The sequence below is a fragment of the Lycium barbarum genome, chromosome 6, assembly GCF_019175385.1.
Source record: "Lycium barbarum isolate Lr01 chromosome 6, ASM1917538v2, whole genome shotgun sequence".
NCBI lineage: Eukaryota > Viridiplantae > Streptophyta > Magnoliopsida > Solanales > Solanaceae > Lycium > Lycium barbarum.
The window spans coordinates 136,831,025-136,855,154 of NC_083342.1; the positions used below are offsets into that span (position 1 = coordinate 136,831,025).

The 24,130-nt window shown below is 34.1% G+C and overlaps 2 protein-coding genes and 1 long non-coding RNA gene across 3 annotated transcripts; all 3 read right to left on the minus strand.

The window, feature by feature from the left end:
- Positions 1-1,874: 1,874 nt before the first annotated feature.
- LOC132599379 (protein HIGH CHLOROPHYLL FLUORESCENCE PHENOTYPE 244, chloroplastic) lies at positions 1,875-5,972 on the minus strand. The gene is made up of 8 exons (XM_060312720.1): positions 5,762-5,972; positions 5,184-5,422; positions 4,860-4,958; positions 4,501-4,695; positions 3,804-3,896; positions 3,633-3,728; positions 3,080-3,220; positions 1,875-2,243 (listed from the first exon to the last, which is right to left on the minus strand). Exons 1-8 carry the CDS (start codon positions 5,874-5,876, stop codon positions 2,067-2,069), a joined length of 1,155 nt encoding a protein of 384 aa, XP_060168703.1. The 5' UTR covers positions 5,877-5,972; the 3' UTR covers positions 1,875-2,066.
- Positions 5,973-8,679: 2,707 nt separating this feature from the next.
- On the minus strand, positions 8,680-11,717 carry LOC132600288 (uncharacterized). The gene is made up of 3 exons (XR_009567178.1): positions 11,253-11,717; positions 10,105-10,152; positions 8,680-9,022 (listed from the first exon to the last, which is right to left on the minus strand). It is a non-coding gene; the product is annotated as an uncharacterized LOC132600288 (long non-coding RNA).
- Positions 11,718-14,106: 2,389 nt separating this feature from the next.
- LOC132599380 (O-fucosyltransferase 6-like) lies at positions 14,107-18,977 on the minus strand. Its single transcript, XM_060312721.1, has 10 exons — positions 18,334-18,977; positions 18,029-18,088; positions 17,866-17,956; positions 17,662-17,738; positions 16,989-17,077; positions 16,699-16,882; positions 15,934-16,115; positions 15,574-15,676; positions 15,151-15,482; positions 14,107-14,986 (listed from the first exon to the last, which is right to left on the minus strand). Exons 1-10 carry the CDS (start codon positions 18,538-18,540, stop codon positions 14,647-14,649), a joined length of 1,665 nt encoding a protein of 554 aa, XP_060168704.1. The 5' UTR covers positions 18,541-18,977; the 3' UTR covers positions 14,107-14,646.
- Between the last annotated feature and the right edge of the window lie 5,153 nt (positions 18,978-24,130).

Sequence of the window (24,130 nt, forward strand, 5' to 3'; positions counted from 1 at the left end):
ATGATTCTTTACCTTGTGTTGAGCTTAGTACTTCAATGGTTGTTGACAATGATGTTGATGTGAGTGTTCCAACACTAGTTGATCAGTTGATCCTTTTGATGACCAGGTTGATTCTTCTTGTGAGATCAATTTGTGTCCACCTAGTATTAACAGTTGTGGTTTGCATGTTAGTACATTGTCTTGTGATATGATTGCTCACACACAAGTTGATCCTATTGATGACCGGATTGACTCTTCTAGCAAGATCAATTTGAGTCCAGCTAGTGTGGGTGATTGTGTTGGTCAACTTGCTTGTATTGATAGTCCACTAATTGAGGAATCTTGTCATGTGTTTTATGAGCCTCAATTTAGTGATGAATTTATCCAAGTTGATAGTATGGAAGAAAGTGAATATGACACACCACCCTTATTTGATACATATGGAGATGAGTCCCATGGTCTTACTTTGTTGACATTTGATGAGACTCAAGATTTTGATAGTGTTGTGTCATGTGGATAGTCATGAAAATGAAAATGCTTTGAAAGGTGACATTTGTCTTTTTGAGAGTGAGATGGTATGCTTTGATTCACCATTGTTCATAGAATGTTCTCTCTTAATCTATGTCTTATTCAATGAAAACATGACTAGTGAGGATAATGTGCATAGTGGATTGAATTGTAACGATGAACTTGTAGCCACCTTTGGAGGCTATGATGGGTCTTGTGGTTAACTATGGAATGATAACACTCTTCCCTACGATGAAGATCTTCCCTTGAGGAGTTGTAATCCACTTATAGGGAGGGGAAGTGTTGAAAATGAAGGTGATGCTTGCCTACAAATTGCTAATTCCTCCTTGTATGCTCAAAATCCCAGTAGCCTAATGCATGATCTTGTTCTTGAACCTAGTAGTGAGGCTACATTTGAGGATGACATATATGAGGAAGTTGTTTTGCGTGACACCTTTTTTTACTACTTATTTTCATATAATGATGCTCATGTTTGTGTTGGGGATGCATCTTATGTTGAAAGAGGTACTTACGGAGTGGATAGTTGTGTTCTTGACCATGCTATGTGGATGTTTTTCCCTTTTGACCCCGGTGAGGCTTTATGTGACTTAGTCATGGCACTACCTACGTAATAAAAAAGGAACAAACGGATGAAATTCATGTAAGCTAAAAGAAGCAGAATTTAAAAAAAAAAAAAAAAAAACTGACTCATATTAATTGTATAGTGAATACTCGCTGATGTGGCTGTCTTTGATGTAACAAATCTTTGGCTAATTTTTGAGACAAATTTCATAAATTGTTTTTTCCATACATTACAAATGAAGGAATAATTTAGTGGAGGGTAAATGGGTCAATAATTAACTTAAAAGGGTATTTTCATAATTTAACTTTAGATATAGGAGCTTCCCACTTTTAATATTATATGATAATTAACTTTCGGTCACAAGCATATGTTGGTTTAAATCAGGCAGATGTCTCAACCGCAAATATGTAAATTTTCTTCATGATATCTTTAATAGCCTTTGAGCGTCATTTATATTGTTTACGTCCAGCAGCTAGATTTGGTGCAATAGGTTCATTGGCAATATGCACCGTTGCTTTTGACTTTCTGTGGAGATGAAAATGATGGAATGCTTGTTCACTTATTTCTATATGTTATTCTACTTTTGGTGCAGGACGAACTAACTGGAAATGACATTGTGCATGAAAAAGTTGTGGTTGAACACTGTAATATACTTGAGACGAGTTTTTAGAAAGAACACCCAAGAATACTTGATGAGCAGAAGGCGCCCATCCCACTGCAGTAAATTGCTTCGATTGTCTTGAGGTTGTTGGTAGAGGAGCTGTTCTCATAGTTATTAATCATACCCAGTTCTCAATATTCAGTAGATCGGAGAAGTAGTTCCAAAATTTCATTTGAATCAAAGTCAAGTCATTTTCTTTCTTTATCTTCTTTACAATACATGAGGAACAAACTAGGGGAAAAAAGAAGATTGGGAGTTCCAAAGGAGCAAACCTCTGCCGATGTATCCTTGTCACAGTGTATATTACTTGTACAACAACATAAACAAGTATTCCTCTCAAAAGAAAATATCTGTTTGCTTCGATTGAGCCTTAAGGTCTTTCAACTTCTTGAGTATGTTGGTGAAATAATCCTGGAGATATTTCTCCAGTGAACTGACGTCTTTTGCATCCACACCCAGAAGGTTATATGTCTCAGCCATAGGAACTGAGAAGACAGTATCACTTGTCAAAACCTGGAAATTGCCACACAGACCAATAACATTAACTTTGTCTTTTGCCATCTAACCCTCCAGCATGGGAGACATGCACTGTTTTATACACGGGTTTATCCCGTATTATTCTTTTCTATTGCTTGGTCACAGATCAGAAAGCTGTTGCAGATGAAAAAATAAAAAGAACGATATGGTCTTCACTAATAAAAAGAGAGAGTGAGGCAGTGCCTCAAGTAAATATGAGTAACTTCTCATGCAAACGAGAAAGGGAAAATATGGTCAAGGAAAATCAATCAAAACAAGCACTATACCTCAATTGTGAATGACTTTGGTATTTAAAAAAGATCAAAAGTTGTTCTTGAACATCTTATTCTGAGGATATCCACCGTTAAATATCAGCTAAAATGTCACCAAAATCTGACTGATACACCAGGCAACATTGATTCTTTTACTTGTTCCAATGGAGATTTGTCATGGAAACAAACTAACAAGCAAAACATTTCATGGCAGCTAATTTCTAAGGAATGATGCAGCAAAGGAATACAATCTGTATATATAGTTATCTATTCAAAGGGCACTGAGAATAGCACATTCTAAAATTTCATCCTCGTACATTCTCTCAACTCCTCATTTATTAAAAGGGTTACCTTTTCCCTTACCTTAAGAATAGGTTTATTTTTTGGAAAGAACATTGAAACAACTAGAAGAAAGGAAATGATGTAGTAGATATAATGAACAGCCAGAACAATAAGACAGGATTGATATTCTAGTGGCATCAGACTGCATTTGATAATGAAGAAATACTCATTAAACAAAGAAGAAAAAACACAAAATGTAAGGCTAGAAGAAATTTCAACCTCTGAAAATGCCAATCTATCAGCAACATCACTCGTCCACTCAAACAACCGAGTCAGCTGGCGTGTAAATCGCAAAACTGAGACAGGCACTGTAGTCACATTGGCATCTTGGCCAGCAAGTCTCTCGCACAATGTTATCACCTGATTCAATGAGTACTTACTTGACAAGAGGGTAATAGACATCATCCAAACAGGAGAAAAGGGAGAGAATAATAGACAGAAAAAGCAACAAAAAAAGGTATATGATCTAAGTTCAGAATAATTAGTAATGGTTTGACTATGGGAAATGGTTTTGTGATTTCGAAGATGTGGATTGACCTTTTTTTCTTATTGTCTAGTATATAGAAAAGATCTAGAGTATATTTAGCAGAAATTTGATGGCCTAACTCCTACAGAAATTTCAAAATGAACTTGGCTTTGAGGTAAGATTTTGATATTAACAGTATCTGGTGTTGCTTACCCCAATACCAGAAACAAAAAGTACCACAAATGGCTACATTGTAAGGTGCCGAAGAAACTTAATCATAATGCTTAAAATGGAGGTCTTTCTTACCTCTTGTGTTGTCCATGCCCGAGGCCCAGCAAAAGTGAGAAGCTTCCCATTAATGTTCTCATTGCGCAAAGCTATGAATGTCAAGCGAGCAATATCCTGGAAGAAATGTAGCATAGAATTATTTACTGATTACATTAAATGGACTCAAATGAAATTAAGTGGAAAAATTACTTGGGTGTCCATGTATGCTATTCGAGTGGGAGCATCAGTTCCCCATACAGACTTTTCTTCTAATATAGGCACTGCATATTGACCAATAAGGCCCTGGAGAAAATGAATTTTAAAGTAATAAGACAATAGACAAGGCAAAACGAAACATGAGAATAACACCTTATCAATTGGTTTAAAAACTATTTGTATGGGCACCTTTGTATTTTTTCCAACCGCTATGAGTTAATCAATAAGATCAAAGAGGCACTCCGTTTTAAAGTGCACAGAGGGCACACATGTGGTCATAGTGCCCTAGGTTCCCCTTCTAAGATATGTAGAGCTTGTTTGTAACTCAAACAAAGCTCTAAATTTTGTCAATAATAACAGCATAATGTGACAAGCTTCTCTGCTTCTGCATTACAAATTTCAAGTAGCAACATCTTGGTGTTTCAACTAGTATGTTGATAGGCTTTTGACACTCTAAGGTGTCCATTTACAATGCTGTAATATATAAAACCGTGATTTACACATCTTTTGAGCTTAAGAAATGCTTCCCTATTTTCATTAGGTTTACCAAAAAAATTTCATGAATCTAACTTATTGAAATACCTTTCAAGAGTTTTCAAATTCAATGATCTTTGTTTCAGCATTGTGGTTAAAATGTTCATATTTAAGGCATACTTTCACCATACCAAATAAAATAATTAGAGGATGATACCTGCATGAAGCCACATAACCGAATTACAACATGGTTCAAGCCTGAATCTCGGAGATACTTCTCTGTACAGTGTTTGATCTCCATCAGAGGAACTTCAGGATGCTTGTCGCAGTTGTGAATCGAGAAAAATATAAATTTTTGAATTCCCATGGCTTTAGCACATTGTATTAGAGCAACTTTTCCTTCCCAATCTACCTAAAATGAACGGCTAAAGCAAATAAGTTTGACAAGCCACCACAACAACAACGTAAATAAGAGAATCGAGACAGTTAAATAATCAGAGCATTTTCATTCCCATGAGAACCCTAAGTATAGTATGAATCAATTATTCACCCCTTTTCGTCATTATGGATGCTTACAGTTTTTATAGGCTCTTCCGGGCGTCCAGTAGCACAATCAATAATTGTATGGACTCCAACCAATGTTGCTGGAAGTGTTTCAGGTTTGCTTAAATCCCCCTGTCCAGAAATCAGTTTAACTAGATAATTTTCACAACATAAAAGAAAAATAAGAATGGATGTTACAAATACAGTAAGACCTCTCTATAACAACATTTCAATATAACGGCCAAGTTCTGTTTGGAACTGATTTTCATGTTATATTATATTAAATGTCCTATATAACAACTAAAATATATCGGGGACGCTGTTATAGAGAGGTTTGAGTATAGTTCACTGGCTTACATTGACAACAGTGGCGCCCCAATCACGAAGAAAATCAGCAGGAGCAGGCCTAGGCCTGACAAGACATCTAACGTCGTACCCCTCGTCCAGTGCTCTCCTAACTACTTGCCGTCCCAATGTGCCTGTGGCACCCACAACAAGAATGCTAGTCGGCCTCACTGGCGTTCCCGGAGCTAAATTCACCGCCGCTGGTGCACTCTGAGCGTTGCACACCACCTTAGGTAACGAACAATGTTTGCCTACGGGACCAGAATTCAAAATTTAAAAATAAAAATAAAAAAAAATAGTGGGTATTGTTGGAATCAATACTTTTCTAGTACCCCAAAGACTCCACTTACCTTTACTAATGGCATAATGGATAAGGGAAAGAGATCAAAATTTACCCAAAAAAAGAAAAAAGCCAACAAAATTAGTGGGTAATGATGGAATCATGTTTTGTCAAAACCCCAAAAGACTGTAAATACCTTTACTAGTGTTAATGGCATAATAATGGGTAGGGGAAAGAGAAGAAAAATACTCCAAAGAAAATGGAAAATTAGAATCAAATTTTGTTAACACCTGAAGAGACTTGTAATTACCTTTAGTAGTGGTGATGGGAGAATAGAGAGTGGTGCGCCATGAGAAGGAAGAAGAGAGCTTGCGAGAGGGAAGAGAAGGGAGATTAGTAACCTGGGCGTAGAGGGTGGACGCCATTAGAGACTCAGAGAATGGTGATTGATGCCAACTGTATAATTATAACTGATACAAGTATAGATTGGGAAAGAAGAGGCCACGTCGTCATCTTATTCTTCTTATGGATTGCAAAGAGGTATGGTTCCCTGCTTTCCACCTCAGCTTTCCCGGCTTTAAACTTTTAAAGGTCGGGACCATCTCCATCCTCAAACATTCTCTTTTTTTTTAACATGTGTCACTCTCCGTTCTTCAAAAATGTTACCACATTCGTGTTGAATTTTCTAAAGACGCAATATGCTTAGAGAATTCGGTACATACTCGTCGACGTTTTTAAAAAGTCCGAGCAACGTAGCTTTATACTACCTTCACTTTCCCTAAAGTAATACTTATCGTTCATTTTACAATTATATTTGATATTCAAAATTTATTATCCGATTAATCTAAATTTATGGTAATATTTCATTTTCTACTATGTTCATCCTAAACGTAATACTCCTCCTTATAATCACGGGTTGTGATGAGATGGTTGACATTTTAGATTGACTGCATAATTGGACATTAAAAATGATTTCCTTTTTTTCCCCTGTTATTTCAACGGAACATAACATTTGAAATGCTTTGAGATTTGGATCCATTTTTTATCGGTATCATTAGGGGTATTTATGGATCGGGTTGGTTCGGATTTTTAAATACCAAAACAAACCAAATGTGTCGGGTTTTTAAATTTATAAATCAAACCAAACCAATAAAATTCGGGTTTTTCAACTTCGGTTTTCTCAGATTATTCGGTTTTTCGGATTTTTTTCCGAAAAAATCTTCATAAAAACATATGACTTTTACTTCAACTATTTATTTAGTCTTAGTAAGATACAACTATATAACTAAGGAGTTTCTTAAGAAAATAACACAAAATGTGAGATGGGTGATGACATGGTATTAAAATATTCAACAAAAAAGATAATAAAATCGCTTAAAATAAGTATTGCTAATTAATAAGCCATAAAGAAAATGACTTTAATCTAAATACTAGGTTATGCTAAAATAAATACGGCTAATAAGTATTAATTACATGACAAAGAAAAAAATTAAGCTATGTATTTTTATGCTCTAAATCAATTATGCAAAATTAAAAAATAGATATCCAACATTACTGTCATTCCTAGTGTTAGCATTGAATTTCTTCTGTTAGCATTAGTGTTGAGTTGGTTTTGATTTGAACTTTATTTGAGTTACTAACATCCATGGCATATAAAACTTATTGATATTCAAAATTCTAAGTTCAAGCTTAAAATCTATATATAATATAAAGCTAGGCATAGACAATCCTATGTGGCACCTTTCTATAGCCTCCATTGGCATTTATCTTTTTTCTCCTTTTTTTGAATTTTTTTCATCAACTTCTCCCTTCAAATTTTATTTAAATTAAAGGCTTATTAATTCAAAATTAACTGAAATCATAGGATAAGGCTTATAAACCATCGTTATTACTACTATTGGTTAGCCTCTTCAACTATCTACAATCAGTTACAAGACAATAAGTACTCCATAATTATAATAATACCAATAAAGTCTAATTTGGAGAAAAAAAAGTAAAGGCTTATTAATATTTAATCTATATATAGTGCTAGGCAAAAGAAATATGAGGTGCACCACTCATAGGATTTTTTAAAAGACTTTATGTATTTTTAAAAATATTTTACCTTAAAATTTGTTGAATATTAAAGATGGTCTTATTTATTTATATTATACTACTTAACACTATTAATCTCTTTTCCTGAAACCTTTCCAATCTTTCCAATCCCTTCGTTGGTATACCCTTTTCCCTCCCATTAACCTCATCATTAATGCTATTCATACCATTTCCTTAAATCACTCTTTTCCTTCTTCGTTTTTTTTATATGTACTTTCTTTTACGTATTGCATCCAGTCCAGGCAAGTAACAAGCCTGCATTTTCTCTTCTTTTTCGATTATTTTATCTTACAAGTTCAGAGTGTAAATCAAACACCATCACCTTGAAGAAACGTCTGTTAATTAGAAGTTCCTCTTCCGTTGTAGAAGGAGAAGAAGATAGCATTATTAAGGTTTGCAAATGATGACAATTTTCCCTATATTCGTGGACATGTTTATTATGAAACACAAATATAATACTCGATGTAGAGGTGAAGTAACACTAACAATCTGTTTTTTTATTTTATCAGATTTTGCAAAGGGTCGGTTCCGTCAGACTTGTCCAAATAAGTAATTTTGACCTCTCTGATTTATTGGTTTCAATTTATTTTTTAAAAATTTATGTGGTTTAAATTTCCAAATTTGAGTTAGAGATTCTCGATTCATAACTTTCTTTTTATTTTTTTGCAGGACAAAATTATCATAAAGCATAAAAGCAAAGCATAGAATAGATCCTAAAAGAAAATTAAATCCTTGAAGAGGTACCTTTTTATTGATTTCTTCAAAAAACTTCCTCAACATATTCTACATAGATATGTAACTAAATAAAAAATCTTCTTTAATAAAGACAATCAGGAATCAATTATCTCTCATAGATTTACTGTAAATTTCATTACCAGTGGCTTATTAAGTGCAAAAATTATGTTCTAAGACTAAACAGGTCGGTCAAGGAGATTGACTGATCAATGGTGTCACGACCCAACCCCGTAAGCCGTGACTAGTGCCCGATCTGGGCACCCAGACACATCTATCAAATGCTATCTCAGATTTTATTAACCGCATTCCCGTATATAGCAGAAGCCGACAAGACTATATTTTAAATTTAGATAATTTCCAGAAAAATTTCGGCAGAGTTTCCTTTGTTTAACAGACTATCCAATATACCCTGCGCACAGAAAATACCAACAAAGGCCACACAGGGCCAACAAAGCAACATTTAAACATATGCGGACCGGCCGCCGCGGCGAATGGGATCGCCCAAACACAACATATACACGCATTCATACAGGAAGACCCCCAACCCACAAACATGCCCACAGACCTCTAAACAGACCGACAGAATCATATGACGGGACAGGGCCCCGTCGTACCCCTGAGTGACGTACATTTATACAATAGCAGGAGACTGTACCAAAAATATAGGCTCCGGATAAGAGAGCGCCTCAGAATAGCAGAATAAGATCCTAAGCGGGCGGATCAGCGAACCTGTCGTATGTACCTGCGCGGCATGAAAACGCAGCCCCCGAAGAAAGGGGGTCAGTACGAAATATGTACTGAATATATAAAGCCTGAAGTAGAGAAACCAAAATCATAACCGGAAACAGAACGAACAGAAAGGAATGCAAAAATCCAGAATACCAAATGCATATTTCAAAACATAAGGAATGTGTACAGAAACATATGCCATATCATGTCCGGCCCCCGCCAAGGGACTCGGTAGACAGAACGTGGTCACCCTCCCGACGCTGGTGCCACAACACATAAGGATCAGAATAGGGGGTAACCCCATAACATAGCATGTCATGTCAAATGGCCATATCGGATCATATCATATCATATCAAAATAGTGTACATGACACAGCATACTCCACAACCCATGTACACGTATACCTGCCCCCTCACCATCGAGGCACGGCGAACAATGCAGAGGAATACGCTTGACAACATATCCTGGCCCGGGCTCAGTGAAGGAAACATTGAGACATCCACGAGTGGAGTAGTGAGAAACTAATGCAATATGAGACATAATACATTTTACAAGGACTCGATGGAGTATTCCGAACAACAACCGTATTAATGAAACCGCACGATAGTCACGGTGCGTATATTTCGGATAACAAAAATAGATTATGTGATAATAGTCTTCTTGGGATCATTTCCATATTCCAAAATAATTTATAAGACTCAATAGAATAACTTAAACAAGTGTCATTTAGTAGTCAGAAGAGTAGTTAAGACGTTTCCTTTAAAACTTCTCAAAATAGGTTAAAATGCAATAAGAGTGACATCGAGCATAGTGGGCCCACCTCGGGTCAACTAAAGTGATAGGCTCAATTTACGTACATTAAGTCTATAGAGTCATCCCTGGAGATCTTCGAACAATCTCCTAACTTTCCAAGCAATTTGTGTAAACTTACCAAATTCTTTCAACAAAACGTACTTATAGGATTCAATTCTATTGAATGAAAAATGGACATTTTCAGATTGAGTTTGCTATAAACAGAATATCCCCTGAGGTTCAATTTCAAACCTAGTACATCTAGGACATGCCAAGAGAAAGAAAAGGATAGCTTTACATACCTGTCGACGACTATCCGTGAATCCCTTTTGCCTCGTTGCTCTTTTCGCCTATTTATATAAAAGTGATGTTATCGTTAGTAACTATATTTCCTAGTTCGCCACTCTATAGTTCATTCTTCTATAGGACCTACATTCCAGTCTATATATATGTTCTCACTTAAGTATTCTATTATATAGCATTTGGCAAAAATTCGGCAGCACTTCCCCTTATAGGTTCACCTATCCAAATTTCCAATTGTGTTCCTGTAGACACAGAAATACCAGCAACAATACATGGGCACACTTATACTTTCAATTCCTTCAATCCAATAAAAAAGCGACAATATGATCGTATCAACACAATTCCAACTTTAACTTTCCAATCTTTTCGCCATATAGTTCGGGACAACAACAACTATAATTCTACTTAAAATTAACTATCATGCTTGATCAAAAATAACTCCTGCTCACGGCCCAAAACAGCAACATAACATTACCATTTACAATTTCTTGTGATCAACACTTATCTATCAAGTTTACAAAAATCGCAATAACTTGCAATTGTCCAACTCCAACCAAACAACAATAACACGTTTAGCAACATTGTCTATATAACCGCAAGAGACTATATTAATAGCATACTAACTCCTACAACAGTCCATAACGACTTCAACTCCACTTTTTAACCATCGATGTCTTCATTCTTATTTTAGAACCCATGACAACAACAATCAACATTCAAACTAAATTAGCCCATCCATTTACATAAAACAGTCCACGGTTGGACTGTTTTTCCCACTTCCACATATATCATTTCTTTTACATCTTAACTCACATATTTAAAATGCAAACAATACACCACAATGTCCATAACAATCAACAACTAAAGTATCACATAAAACAGTCCATTAACTCCTTAAATCAACTCCTACACGGCTTCAACACAACCACATACAAAATTTCATAATTTTCATTCCTTTCAAACACACTACATCATTCAAACCATCCTTAATACATGTACAAGAAATTCAAACATTACTTCACATAAGCCCTTCACACGGCTAACTTTAAATTTCAACAACAACATTCAATACCAACATGCACCATTTTATACATATTCACAATGCATCCAACTCATTCTAAATGTAAAAGAAATAACCAATTCTTACTTTGGATACTTGGCTCCAATTTGTGTCTTAAATCTTTATACTTATTCTTGCTTCTCCACCTCTATCTCCTTGTCTTCTCCTTAGAATTTTTACTAAGCAACAAAACTGATTTTTTTTTTTTAAACCCCAATCTAGCCGTGAGCAGCCATGGGCACTTTTTTTTTCTTGCTCTTGCTTTGTCTACCAACAAATGACTTGAAAATGGTCATTTGCACTACATCCAATTAAATATATATATTTCCCATATTGCTACACGTATTCCCCCTTTTGATGACTCACTTTTGCACCTTGTTTTGTTAATTTCCAGATTTTGATTCCTTTTTTTTTTTTTTTTTTTATTCGGGTGGGGCCCACATGGCCCCTTAAGCTTAATTAATTAATGAAGTGATTTAAATTTTAATCCCACTTAATAATCTAATCATAGTTAATTTACCCCTAATCTCCAATAATATCTTTATACCAATAAAATTTATACACAATTTATGTTTTAATTAAAATTGAAAATTAACGATTTCTATTTCGTATCCGAAAATAATTCCGCCTTTAACTTGAGTCGATTTGCTTGCGGATAATTCGTCGTATAAATGTACGGGGTATAACAAATGGATTATGAGGAACGATCTCAGGTGGCTTTTGTTAGATGCATTTAAGTTGATGTAATGTTTGTAATTCTTTTAATTTACTTTCGTTGTTGTTCTTAAATCTTATTATGTGTTGTGGCATGTATCATGCAGTTATATATATGTAGATCGTTTTTTTTTTTTTTTGCGCCTACCTTCCGAATTTTAAATATTTGTAGTGACAATATATAAAGAATGACTATGTATTGTTTACCTCGAACGGTGGAATAATATATTGCGACACATTTAATTGAGCAAAAAAAGATAAAAAGAAGTACGGGTAAAGTTTCTTTTATCCAAATTTTAAGTCGGATAATGTATAACATAATATTGAATAGAACTTTGGTTGAGAAAGTTGATTCATGTTACTTATTATTGGTAAAAAAAGGGTCTATATTTTCTTTTGTTTTTTTGCATGTTCATTGATAGCTTTACTACATCCAGTTATTGTTATTGTATGTAACTATTTGCATAGAGTTACATATAAAAAGATATTCTTAACACTACTTCTATTTTAAGGCATTTGAGAAAGCTATCTTTATAGACGACGAGTCAGTAATTTGTGCACTTTCCATAACATATCATCAATATATTTAGTGTACTTGAAATGTAGATAGCTAATTTATGATCTTCTTATGAGATTCCACAAAGAATTATAATGAACATATTGGTATTTGTGACTTAATTCAATTATAGAGAATTCAGTTTTATGTGTGTAACAAGATTTTTTTTTTTTTACCTTTTCTATAAATTTATAACATTATTATTTCGTTAGTTTACTCATATCTTTTATACCGCGCGAAGCGCGGTTAAATTCACTAGTAATATGATAAAAGACAAAAAACTATGAAAAAATTTAGGAAATATTTACAAATTACATTACGAATAAATATTTTTATGTGTTAAATATTTTTAAAATCGAATACACGTAATGTCGGGTCGGCTTGGTTCGGTTTGACTTTTTTTAGTTAAACCAAACCAATTACGGTCGGTTTTTTTTTCAACACCAAATCAAGTCAAACCAAACCACTGGTCGAATTTTTTCTCGATTTGACTCGGTTTATCAGTTTGGTGCGGTTTGCTTTGTACACCCCTAGGTATCGGTCTGTCGGGGTCGCTGGTGGATCTTCGCATGTTGAGTTGATATACTTAAAACTGGATAACTAGACTCGTCTTTTGTGTATTTATAATTTGTCTAGGTCTTGACCTACATGGTATGGAACATAAGCAACTAATATGACATGTCAACCAGAAATCAGGTGAGAGAAAGAGGTTTTTCCTATGAGTATTACATTCTAAGGGTAGATGACTCTATAGGTAAGAGAAATTCAAAAATGACTTAGTGAGTTATTTTCATAACTTAGATGACAATCAAGGAATCAATTGTGGTGAAGAGAGCAATATTAGAAAAAGAAAAGAAAAAAAAAAGAGCAAGAAAAATGGCTTTTCTAGGAATATTGTACTAGTAGTTTTTCTCTGTTTTAATTGAGGCCTTTGCATGAATGGGAGTTGATTTGTGACTTGTGAGCACGTTAATATCGTCAAAACTCTACCAATTGAACAGTGGGAAAATGATTGGTATATTAAGCAGTTGATATACATTTATAGTATGTTTGGCCAAGCTTATTTTTCCCCCAAAAGTACTTATTTTTTCAATAAGTGCTTATTTGAAAAAAAGTGAAGTGTTTGGCCAAGCTTTTGGGAGAAAATAAGTACTTCTGGAGAGTAGCAGAAACAGTTTTTCAGATGCTAAAAAAAACAGTTTTTGCTCAAAAGCACTTTTTTGAAAAGTACTTTTGAGAAAAATACAAATAGAAGTACTTTTTAAAAGCTTGGTCAAACACTAATGACTACTCAAAAGTATTTTTTTAATTAATTGGCTAAATACAAACTGCTTTTCGCCAAAAGTGCTTTTTTGAAAAGCACTTTTAAAAAAAAAAAACTTTTTAAAATAAGCTGATTTTAGAAGTTTGGCCAAACAGGCTATTAGACTAACTAGCAATGCTGATCTAATCGAAAGAAATGCAAAGGAAAAGCTGAGTACTATATACAATTTAATTTTTCTTTTAAAATAAAGTAAAAAACTTTTAAACATGAAACACCAATTGTGATCTAAATATTGTACTAGTAGTTTTTAAATATTGTACTAGTAGTTTTTCCCTGTTTTAATTGAGGCCTTTGCATGAATGGGAGTTGACTTGTGACTTGTGAGCACGTTAATATCGTCAAAACTCTACCAATTGAACAGTGGGAAAATGATTAGTATATTAAGCAGTTGATATACATTTAGACTAACTAACAATGCTGATCTAATCGAAAGAAATGCAAAGGAATTGCTGAGTACTATATACAACTTAATTTTTCTTTTAAAATAAAGTAAAAAACTTTTAAACATGAAACGCCAACATCCTATATATTGAGCATTACCTCTCCTTTGGAGGTGTAATCAATATTCCAAGAGTTAATGCAGCATAAAGTTGTTTTTTCCTCAACTTATCCTGCTCTCTCTGTATTTAAATGCATAAAGTTTCAATGATGCGGCAGTCGATTCTCTTGCCTTAAAACTGCACCATTGACTAGCAAAACGGGAGAACCAAGCTCTTAGTTTGCACTTGGCTTTATGTACAAATTTCTGCTCCATACTGTTATCTTGTTATCAATTAATGGCAGCTGGTACTCAAAATGAGAACCTGTACCATCTGCAACAGTTCTTTAATCGGCGAAAATCTCTTCCATTTCTGGCTGTTATGTTTTAAAAATCTGCCGGAATATCTTCATTGAATTTCAAGTTCATTGATCTCCATATATTCTGTATCAGACCATTCTTGCTCTTCTTCACTGACCTGACTATCAGTTGCTTCAACCATATCTCTCCTATCACTAGTAGTAGCAGAACCGGTATCCATTTCAGAATCTGCACAAATGCATGCTGATGGATTTTCATGAAACTCTCCCCTCCCTGGCTTTACCTCCATTGGCTCTCCCATGAAACCTATTTGAGACGTTCGAACTTGTGAGGCAAACTCCTCCCATGTCATGTTATTTCGATTAAGGAATGACTTATAAAGCTTCTTAGCATTTGGACGGATAGTCGGCTTGTGATCAAAATATCTCCTGAAACACGAAAAGGATTTTTAACAAGTTGCCCTTTCCTGGAGTAACAGACTAACAGATAAAGTAACATGGTATTTGAGTAAAGAATATGGCATTTGAAGATCATTTTGTCAATGTTTTTTAAGAAGCTAGCTGATTTAGGTCGAAAAAATCAAGTAGCTTACCTTCTTCCAGCAAGAATTCTTGCCATATTACCGTTGTTATTGGACACAAATACATCACTCTCATCACAAACAATGAAATCTAACGCAGCCATCCTAGAAGAGAAGGAAGAGAATGGTGCCAATTCCTCCTTGCTGGCAATTGTTTCTTTGGAATAAAAATTTGGAAAAAGAGCCTTAAGAGGAGCCAATGTCTCCTCTCCTCCATAAATTTCTCCAGATGCCACATAAATATGAACATCATTACCAAAACCAAGTGCTCTAAGCATTAGTCCAATTTCCTCAGGAGTGAGAGGGCATTTTCCATGCCTTCGTTCCTTATCTGGGTTTCTTGTCTGCAAATTATGCCAAAGAAGCAAATATCATATTAACTACAAGTAGGGGCAATGTATGGACTAACGGATAATAAAATAGGCAGTGACTCACGTGTAACGTCTTCCACCTCTTCCGTATTTTACCTAGCTCTTTCCTTTCCTTGTCTCCTCCACCGTAATAGCATCCAGAAAATGCAAGCATATCTGGTTCAAACCTAGCACATAGTAAACAAGTTTCAGAAAGCATATTCCAACAGTAGAATATCCAACAGTACACAATCTACAATGAGAAGATCAACATTGACATCCTAAAGGCAACACCAGATTTATGCAACAAAAGTTACTTTTGTGTACAAGCAGTTCTCTGCTGTTGTTGTTTTTTGTGTTTAAAATGTCTTCTAAATAAATTCATGAACAAAGAAAAGAACATTTGCGTAAAGCATCTTTTGGCCATAAGCAATAATCAAATTACCTCAGATGTAAGGCAACAAAGTGCTTGCTTTTCATTCTTATCCTTTCAACCAATTTTCTGCCCATTTCAATAATGGGATCAGTAAACTTCAATGCATGATAATTGACTCTGCATCTCAGCTTCTGCAAATCTGTATCCAACCGATTGGAAAGCCTATAGTCAAATTTTGTTAGCTGAACGGCCTGCACCAGAGCAAAGGAAAGAGTCAAGAAAATCAGAGTCAACTAAAATATAAACGAGATAATCCAGATATGTTTAAAGGAACGATTCTAATAACACCAAAAAGCAATGAGCCAAAAACGATTCAGAAACGTAACTCTGCTAACAACAAGACGTCAAATCTACCCCTAAAACTTTTTGTTCTTCAGCGTAAATAACTTAAAGTTCATGGATAGTTCATGCAGAAATTTGGCAGGTTGCATACTCAACTACATCCACATCAAGAAGATATACCCGACTTGCAAATTGTCATGGAAATAAGGTGGAGCTTGTGTTGTATGGATAGTAAATCTATCTGTAAATTTCTTTAGCTTGAACTTTCAAATTTTAAACTACTATGACTTAGTTGTGCATTAGAGCTACGGGTGGGGAAAATACTACATTTCAGCACGAGTTTGCCACATAGATGTATAATGCAACAAGAGCAATAGAATAATAAGACGCAAAACATAGGGAATCATATGCTGTGCACAAACTTTCATGTCATGGGATGACATTATGTTCAGCTGTATCAGACAAGGAAAACATGCTCTATAAAGGACTCACATGTTTTTTCTTTAAAATAGGCAGGATGCGAGTTTCATAACACTTGGCATTGCACTTCCTTGGAACACGCGTTCTATATGGAGTTATGACTTTATCTCCGATTCTTGGAAGATCCCTAATAATTTTGACATCTTTTGAGAGGTGTGATATAAACCAGTCAACGTCAAAAATCTCAGAGAAGTTGCTGCACGAAAAAAGGAATGATTAAGTCTCATGAATTTTAGTGTACTATAACAAATAAAAAGATAGCTCAGAGAATGCCTTTGTGCATAGATTATTCCAAATAAAACCTTGAATCTTTCCAGTATGATTTCTGGTCGAGTTTTGGAACTACAAGGACGGCATTCAAGATATGAGCTGCAACAACTGCATCTACAATCTGCATCCAGCAAGAATATGATTTGAAACTCATATTTGATTTAGCAGTCTCATAAAATGTAACTGCAAATAATTAGAATTCCAACAGCAAAAAAAACCGCTAGTGGTATCTCGGATTTTATATAAACTCTTACAGTGTCCAGAAATGGACTTGCTGATTTTGATAGCACAGTTAAGCAAGACAAGTCAGTGTCAACAGAAAACTAGATCCACCACTACAAATAAAAAGACCATGAATAAGTAAATTAATTCATTAACTGTTCTGTATCTATAACCATCAAAATGATTATGTTCGTTAGTTTCTATCAGGCCAAAGGAAGGAGACTCAAAACAAGATAAACTGAGTAATGGTAAAGGCTAAAAATTGGGACACCGGACCGTTTTGGGAAATTATGGGATCAGGGAGCGGACGGACCAACATAACTCCCAATTATTCATTCATGGTAGTATTCACAAGCTACAACTCGTAATCCCTATGCAGTTGAATGTTAGATTTACTGTATATCTTAAATGCAGTGGGGTCTGGCTTGAAAATAAAATCCCTTCAATTAGGGAAATTTTGGCATGAATGAAGAAAGAATTTACCCCAGTTCTCTGTTGATTCAAGCCTCCACTAGTTGCAATCATCAAGTACCTATTGGGATGAGTATTAACCTCTGCACCTGCAAATGTTACAGACGAATATACACCAAAAGCAGTGTTACTTTTCATCAACTTTTAAGACTATATATCAAGATTCAAAAAATGCGAGGGTCAAAACCAAAAATTGTTAAAACAAAGTGCACCCACTTGGAAATTTGTTGCTGGAATCACTGCAGGAGTGGTATAATTTAGATTGCTTCGAAGTCCATATGTCTCCGCTTAAACTTCCTCCACCCATCTGCACATTCAAAATAATTCAAATAAAGAAACAATCTTACGTGGAAAAAGTCAAAACTGCAATAACGCTCACCGGTACGCGAAAGACTTGTTTTTTTTGCAGGTTCATCTGAAGCCCCGTCCCGTTATTTAACTAAATACAGTAACATAGCAGAAAAATAATCAAAATCAAAACAGACCCAAAAAGATAAAAATGATGGACTGCAGTGGCGTGGACACACGTGGTCATTTTAACACCCTTCGTCGTCCGAAAATAATACTGTGTATATATAAAATTTTAATTTTTATACATGTATATTAAATCTTGGACACTCTTAATTAACGAAATTTCTGGCTTGATATATGGAATGAATGAGAATATAATATGTATGTACATACCGAGATGGGATTGATAAGGTGATGGTGGTGGGAAGTGATGGGAGGAGAGAAAAACACAAAGAAGAAAAGAAGAGCGCCTGATAAAGCTGAGAGAAGAGGAAGAAGGCGGTGAATATGGCGGCGTCTTCTTAGTAACAGAGTGTGGAGAATGATTTGGATTATTCCAAGAAACAAAGTTTCATGGTGGTGTTCTTTTCTCTTCTTCATGTTTTTTGTATAATAATAATAATCTTGAATAGCAGAGAGAGAGAGAGAGAGAGTATATAGGTGGATAGGCTATAGGTGAGAGTTGAGTAGAAGGAGGAAGAAGAAGTTGGTATAGAGAAATAGTGGGGAGTGGCTTAGTAACAATAACAACAGCATATCAGCAGCTTCGTATGCAGCAGATATTACGTCGTTTTTTGAGTGAAAAGGACAAACAAGCACATTAATTCATTTTCCCGTATTCTGCTTTGCCCCAGCTACGGCTGTCTACCAAAAGTTTCTGTGCTCCTCCTCCTTGTAGTGAGTAGTTGTTTCCACCCACTATTCTATTTTTATACTTATAATAATACTTTTGAAGTGCGACAGTGACACGCTTAATTTCTTATGTAAATTCACATCTTGATAGTTGATAGTGATTGTTCATCTTTGTGAGATTACATATTTAGTAATATTGAATGAAAAGTATTTCTTCTTTTTTGCTAAAAAGAGAATAACGATATTTGATGTAACGACTCCAAATGATCTCATTTTCCTTCTCAATTCAAACTTTTAATTTCCTTATTTTTAAATATATGGTTTATTATAAAACGTATTTTTTTCATAATTAAGTATATGTTTTATAATGTTTTAAAATTATTTCACTCTCTCAGAAGTGATAATGACATATTGACATCTTCAACGGAACAAGTTTAAGTTGCGGTTCTAACGCTGCTGTATTTGATAATGTCTTTGATACATTGAACTTTTCAAATGTTCATTAATTAATTAGTACTAATAAAATATATCTAACATTATCTTCTCTCTGCCTCGTTTAATCCAACTTAAATCTTACTATAGATGGCAGAAATCTATGCTTCCATCACTTATTAAGTTACTTAGCATACAAATCTATGTGAAGCAAATTAAACTTGATATTAAGATTTTACAAGCAACTGCGTTCTCAATTTTAGTTCATATTTTATCATTTCACTAGGTATTGCTCTTCTTTCTTTCACCGCGTAAAAAGTTACTCGAGTGCAACTCACACCATTGTTACTGATTAGGTCATCTGGATTAATTACGGTCGCGGAGAAAGTCATTTCTATATTATAAAAGGAAAAGGTTGTACTATAGATTATTGGTCAGCGAAAGAATATACTCTCTCCGTCTCAATTTATGTGATATAATTTGATTATGCACAAAGTTTAATAAATAAAAGAGACTTTTGAATCTTGTGGTTTAAAACAAACCAAAGATATTTGTGTAGTAATAAATCACCTCGTTAAGCGTAAAAGGTACTCCCTCCGTTCACTTTTACTTATCCACTTTTGATAATGCACACTTCTTAAGAAATAATAAATGAAGTGCATAATTTACCAATGCACCCATATTAATTAGTGCATATTTTTATTGGATTTGAAAAATGATTTGAAGTAAGTATTTAATACTATGGGTAAAACAGGAAAAAAAAAATTGTCGTCTTGATATGCTAAAAGTGACAAGTAAAAATGAAAATTTATTTTTGAACTACTGGACAAGTAAAAGTGAACGGAAGGAGTAAAATTTAAAGTGAAATTATTGTCAAATAAGGAAATGTATCATTCTTTTTTTTTACAGACTAAAAAGGAAAGTTCATCATATAAATTGGGACATATAGAGTATAGACATATAGAGTCATGAAATTAAATGAACTTGAATGCTGAAGGAATAAGACAAATGATTCGTATTGTCAATTCAAATTATAAGTATAGATTGACGCATAATCGTTTGATATATATCGTCTAGAATTATGGTGATGTTTGACATTAAATCCCACACGATAATGTCACTATATAAATTTGAAGATGTGAGATGCTTCGACGTAAACACCTTTTGCTTTGGTTAAGTTTGTCGGACAAGAATTCAAGCAAGATCTTTGTAAAAGCCATATAAAAGGTGTCTCGTTCTTCTATGGAGCCAGGGAAATGCACGTGAGCCACTGTTCTTGTAATTTTGTTTATTGCAAGCTGTAACAGATTAATTAAAGAGTGTTTATAGATTAATTAATTCGTTCTAACTCAAATAGCATTTAATCTTTTTTCTTTTCTTTTCAAATTCATAGTGCATTTATGCTTGGCACGATTTCTGAGTTTAGTTATTTAATCTTGTAACTACCAGTTCGCTTGACTGGACATTTCCGTTCATCACTTTCAGAGTCTAGATTAGTTAAAATGTTAACTAGTACTTATTTTTATTAATTTTGGAGTCTGGATCAGCTTGAATACATCTCAATTATTTTCACGGATACTTACCTACTACTCCCTTCGTTCCTTTTTAAGTTTCATGGTTATTAAAATAACTGGTAAAAAATACCAGTAATTTTAGATAATCAAGAAAGAATTAGTTAATCTTTTCGCCTTTACACTTACTCTATTTTTATAGTGAAAGCAAAAGTAGGAGGGAATAAATTGAGTTTAACGAACACATAAAATAATTTAATTAAATTTTCTTAATTAATACTCCCTCAGGATAGAAAATAGTGTCCACTTACCCGGTATTTTTTTGTTAAAAAAGAGTGCTCACTTACTAAATCAAGAAACAATTAAGCTTATTTTTTCAAAATTGTCCTTATTAAGTATAAGTGCTCAATACCTATTTAATTAGGGTAGATTAGTCAAATTACTTATTTTTGCCTAGAAGTTCGTATTTTTTAAGGCCTGTGCAAATGACTAAGTGAACACTCTTTTTTATTCAGGGTGCAGAAAACTCAAATATGGCAGGTTAAAGGAATCTAATCCAGTAATTTTGTCTATCAAAGGTACGTTACTGCTAGGAGTAATTAATAGGGACTAGCTGGTCAAAAGTCAAAATAACCGAATTAGTAACGGCAAAGGAAGCGGTCAACAAGCAAAATTATGATGTATATGCTCACCTTGGGAAATACTAAAAATAGAAGGAATAAATAACTATAGAGATAAAAAATAAAAACAAAATAAATAAATTATAGAGACATGATAGTTTTGTTGAGGTTCGTTGGGCTGACGTGTCCTATATGTATAATTTGGATTAGGTATTTCAGAAGATGTTAAGATGGGATGGTGTGTGCTAATTAAGTAATGATTAAGATCTTAGGTTGCACCTAGCTAATTATGCAGCCCCACATTGACAACTTAAAGCCACATCTGCAATCATGTAAACTACTACTGGCTAAGGACTAGTCGTAATCCGAGATTCAGATTAGTCAGAACACATTAAGATACTAATCAACTTGTCTTGTACAAGGCAGGGTTTGAGCTGTTTTTTTGTGGGAATCATGTTTTGGTCTGCCAATATTATAGTACAATTGAACATGTTAGATTTCCCTTTAAATAATAATTTCATTTGATGATGGGGTTTGGTGAATATGTGTTGAGGCCGTTGAAATTCTATCATCCAATCACAAGTTGGAAAAAGGAAATGTAATCAACAGAAACATTGATGTCCGTTGCTAGCTATAGAAAATATAGGGTATAGAATTCATTTCATTAATAATAAAAAAAAATCACTTATTATGAAACAGACTATTTAAAGTGTTCAATTAAGAATGTGTATAAATTAAAAAAATTACTTATTATGAAACAGAAGAAGTATTCCTGAGTCGATTAATTGCTTCACACTGAAGTCAACACTAATGAATGGAGAAGGAGATTATTTATGGGAAGTAACAATTTGATGTGATGAATTACCTACCTACAAGTTGGTATCTTTACCATCACTGAAGGTATTAATAAATGGGGTTGATAGGAAATTTTATCAACCATCGATCGAGTGTTTACTTATAAAATAGAATAGTCTACGGGGCAAGCTGATTTTCTACTTTTATCCGTAGCATTAAAGACGCATGCACAAAAAGAATTCATTTCTTCGTCCTAATATATGTAACCATTTGACTTGAAACAAAGTTCAACAAAAACAAGCAATACTTTTAAAATCTGTGGTCTAAAATAAAATAAATCTTAGACATTTGTGTGTCTATAAATAATTTCATTAAGATTAAAAGGAGAATTTTAAAATTAAATTGTTCTAATTATAGAAATGTGACATTTTTTTTGACTTACTAATAAATTTTGGTGGTCAGAAATACTAGATTTGGTCGTAACTACTCGATTGATATAGATAACACACAATTAATCTCCAGTTACTCATGAGGTGATGGGACGTGTGGTACTTAGTTTAATGATGATGAAGAGATTGTTAAGTATGCGAACAAAGTTCCACGTTGAAAGCTAAAATGAAAAGTAAGTTGTATATAAGGGTAACAATACTCTTAATGGTGTGCGACCTTTGAAGTAATTGCACGGGTTGCCCTTCAAATGGTCTGGTTTTTAACTTTTGCCCTTCAAATGAGTTGGTCTTTAATTCTTGCTTTCAAAATTGAACTTATGCCTATAAGGGCATAAGTTACGCATCTCTAAGAGTCATGACAGCATGCGTAAGTTATGTTCCTATAGCTTATAGGCATAAGTTTGATTTTAAGGGGCAAAAATAAAAGACCAACCCATTTGAAGGCAAAAATTAAAGACCACCACAAAATAGGAAAAAGTGCAAATCACCCGTGACCTTTTGAAAAAATCGTGCGAGCATAGCTCAAACAAATAATATTATATCATGTTAATTGTATTTTTGAGCTGCTTTAATCTGCCAATCTACTCTAACCACTTACTAAGGGGTAAAATCTAATGTACTTTTATTTTCTATCAAAATATTATTAATAACTTATTAATGCAGAGTCACCACACTCTAGGACATTTCAAAATTTGAACACTTTCCCAATCTTGAGTTGCCTGCAACTCCAACGCTGAAGATAGTAATGTCGGTCCTTTAATCCTTGTAAATGACTAGTATTTTATTGGTTAATTTTGTATTTTTAACGAAGGAGCCTCTGCCTCTGGATTCTGCTTGTCTTTAAGATTCACTCGAACTAATAGTAGCAAGTTAAAAATTGTGGAGTATAGGTGAAAAATGTACTCCAAATTGGCGACTTACTCATTTGTTTAACTTCATCCAATATTTTTGAACGAGTAACGGACAATTTTATAATAAATGCCCAAAGACAACATACAAAAACAGAAACATCATCACGTGAATCTGATTATTTTTTTTATTACTTCTTTACTGAAACAAGAAGCTCTGCACCTGAAACAATCCATTAATTAATCAGATGATTACAAGGATCAAGTGCAAGTACTTAACATCGACTTTTGCTGCTTGGTGTCTCTCAATTGCCTTAGTCCGTAAGCCGAGGTGAAATAAGGATTTCGATTTAGTCGATGCAACATACGATTGCATTCAATACTTATTTGTGACGTTTTATATCGATTTATCGCGCATAAATATATAGTAATATTTTGTATAGAAACTTATTTTGTTTATACAAATATTTTAAGTCTATATCTGCTTCTTTCATTAGAAAAATAATCAAGTCTTGAAAAGGGTGCCATGCAATGTATTATACACAAAGCGGACTGCATTTTTTGTTGATTCATCCACAAGTTTTTAGGATCCTCCAAGAACTTCTTACAATTTGTAGTCCATGAAAACAATATGATACAGTTTAAGGAGAACACTTTTTTGGAGTTGACTTAAAGTTTCAAGT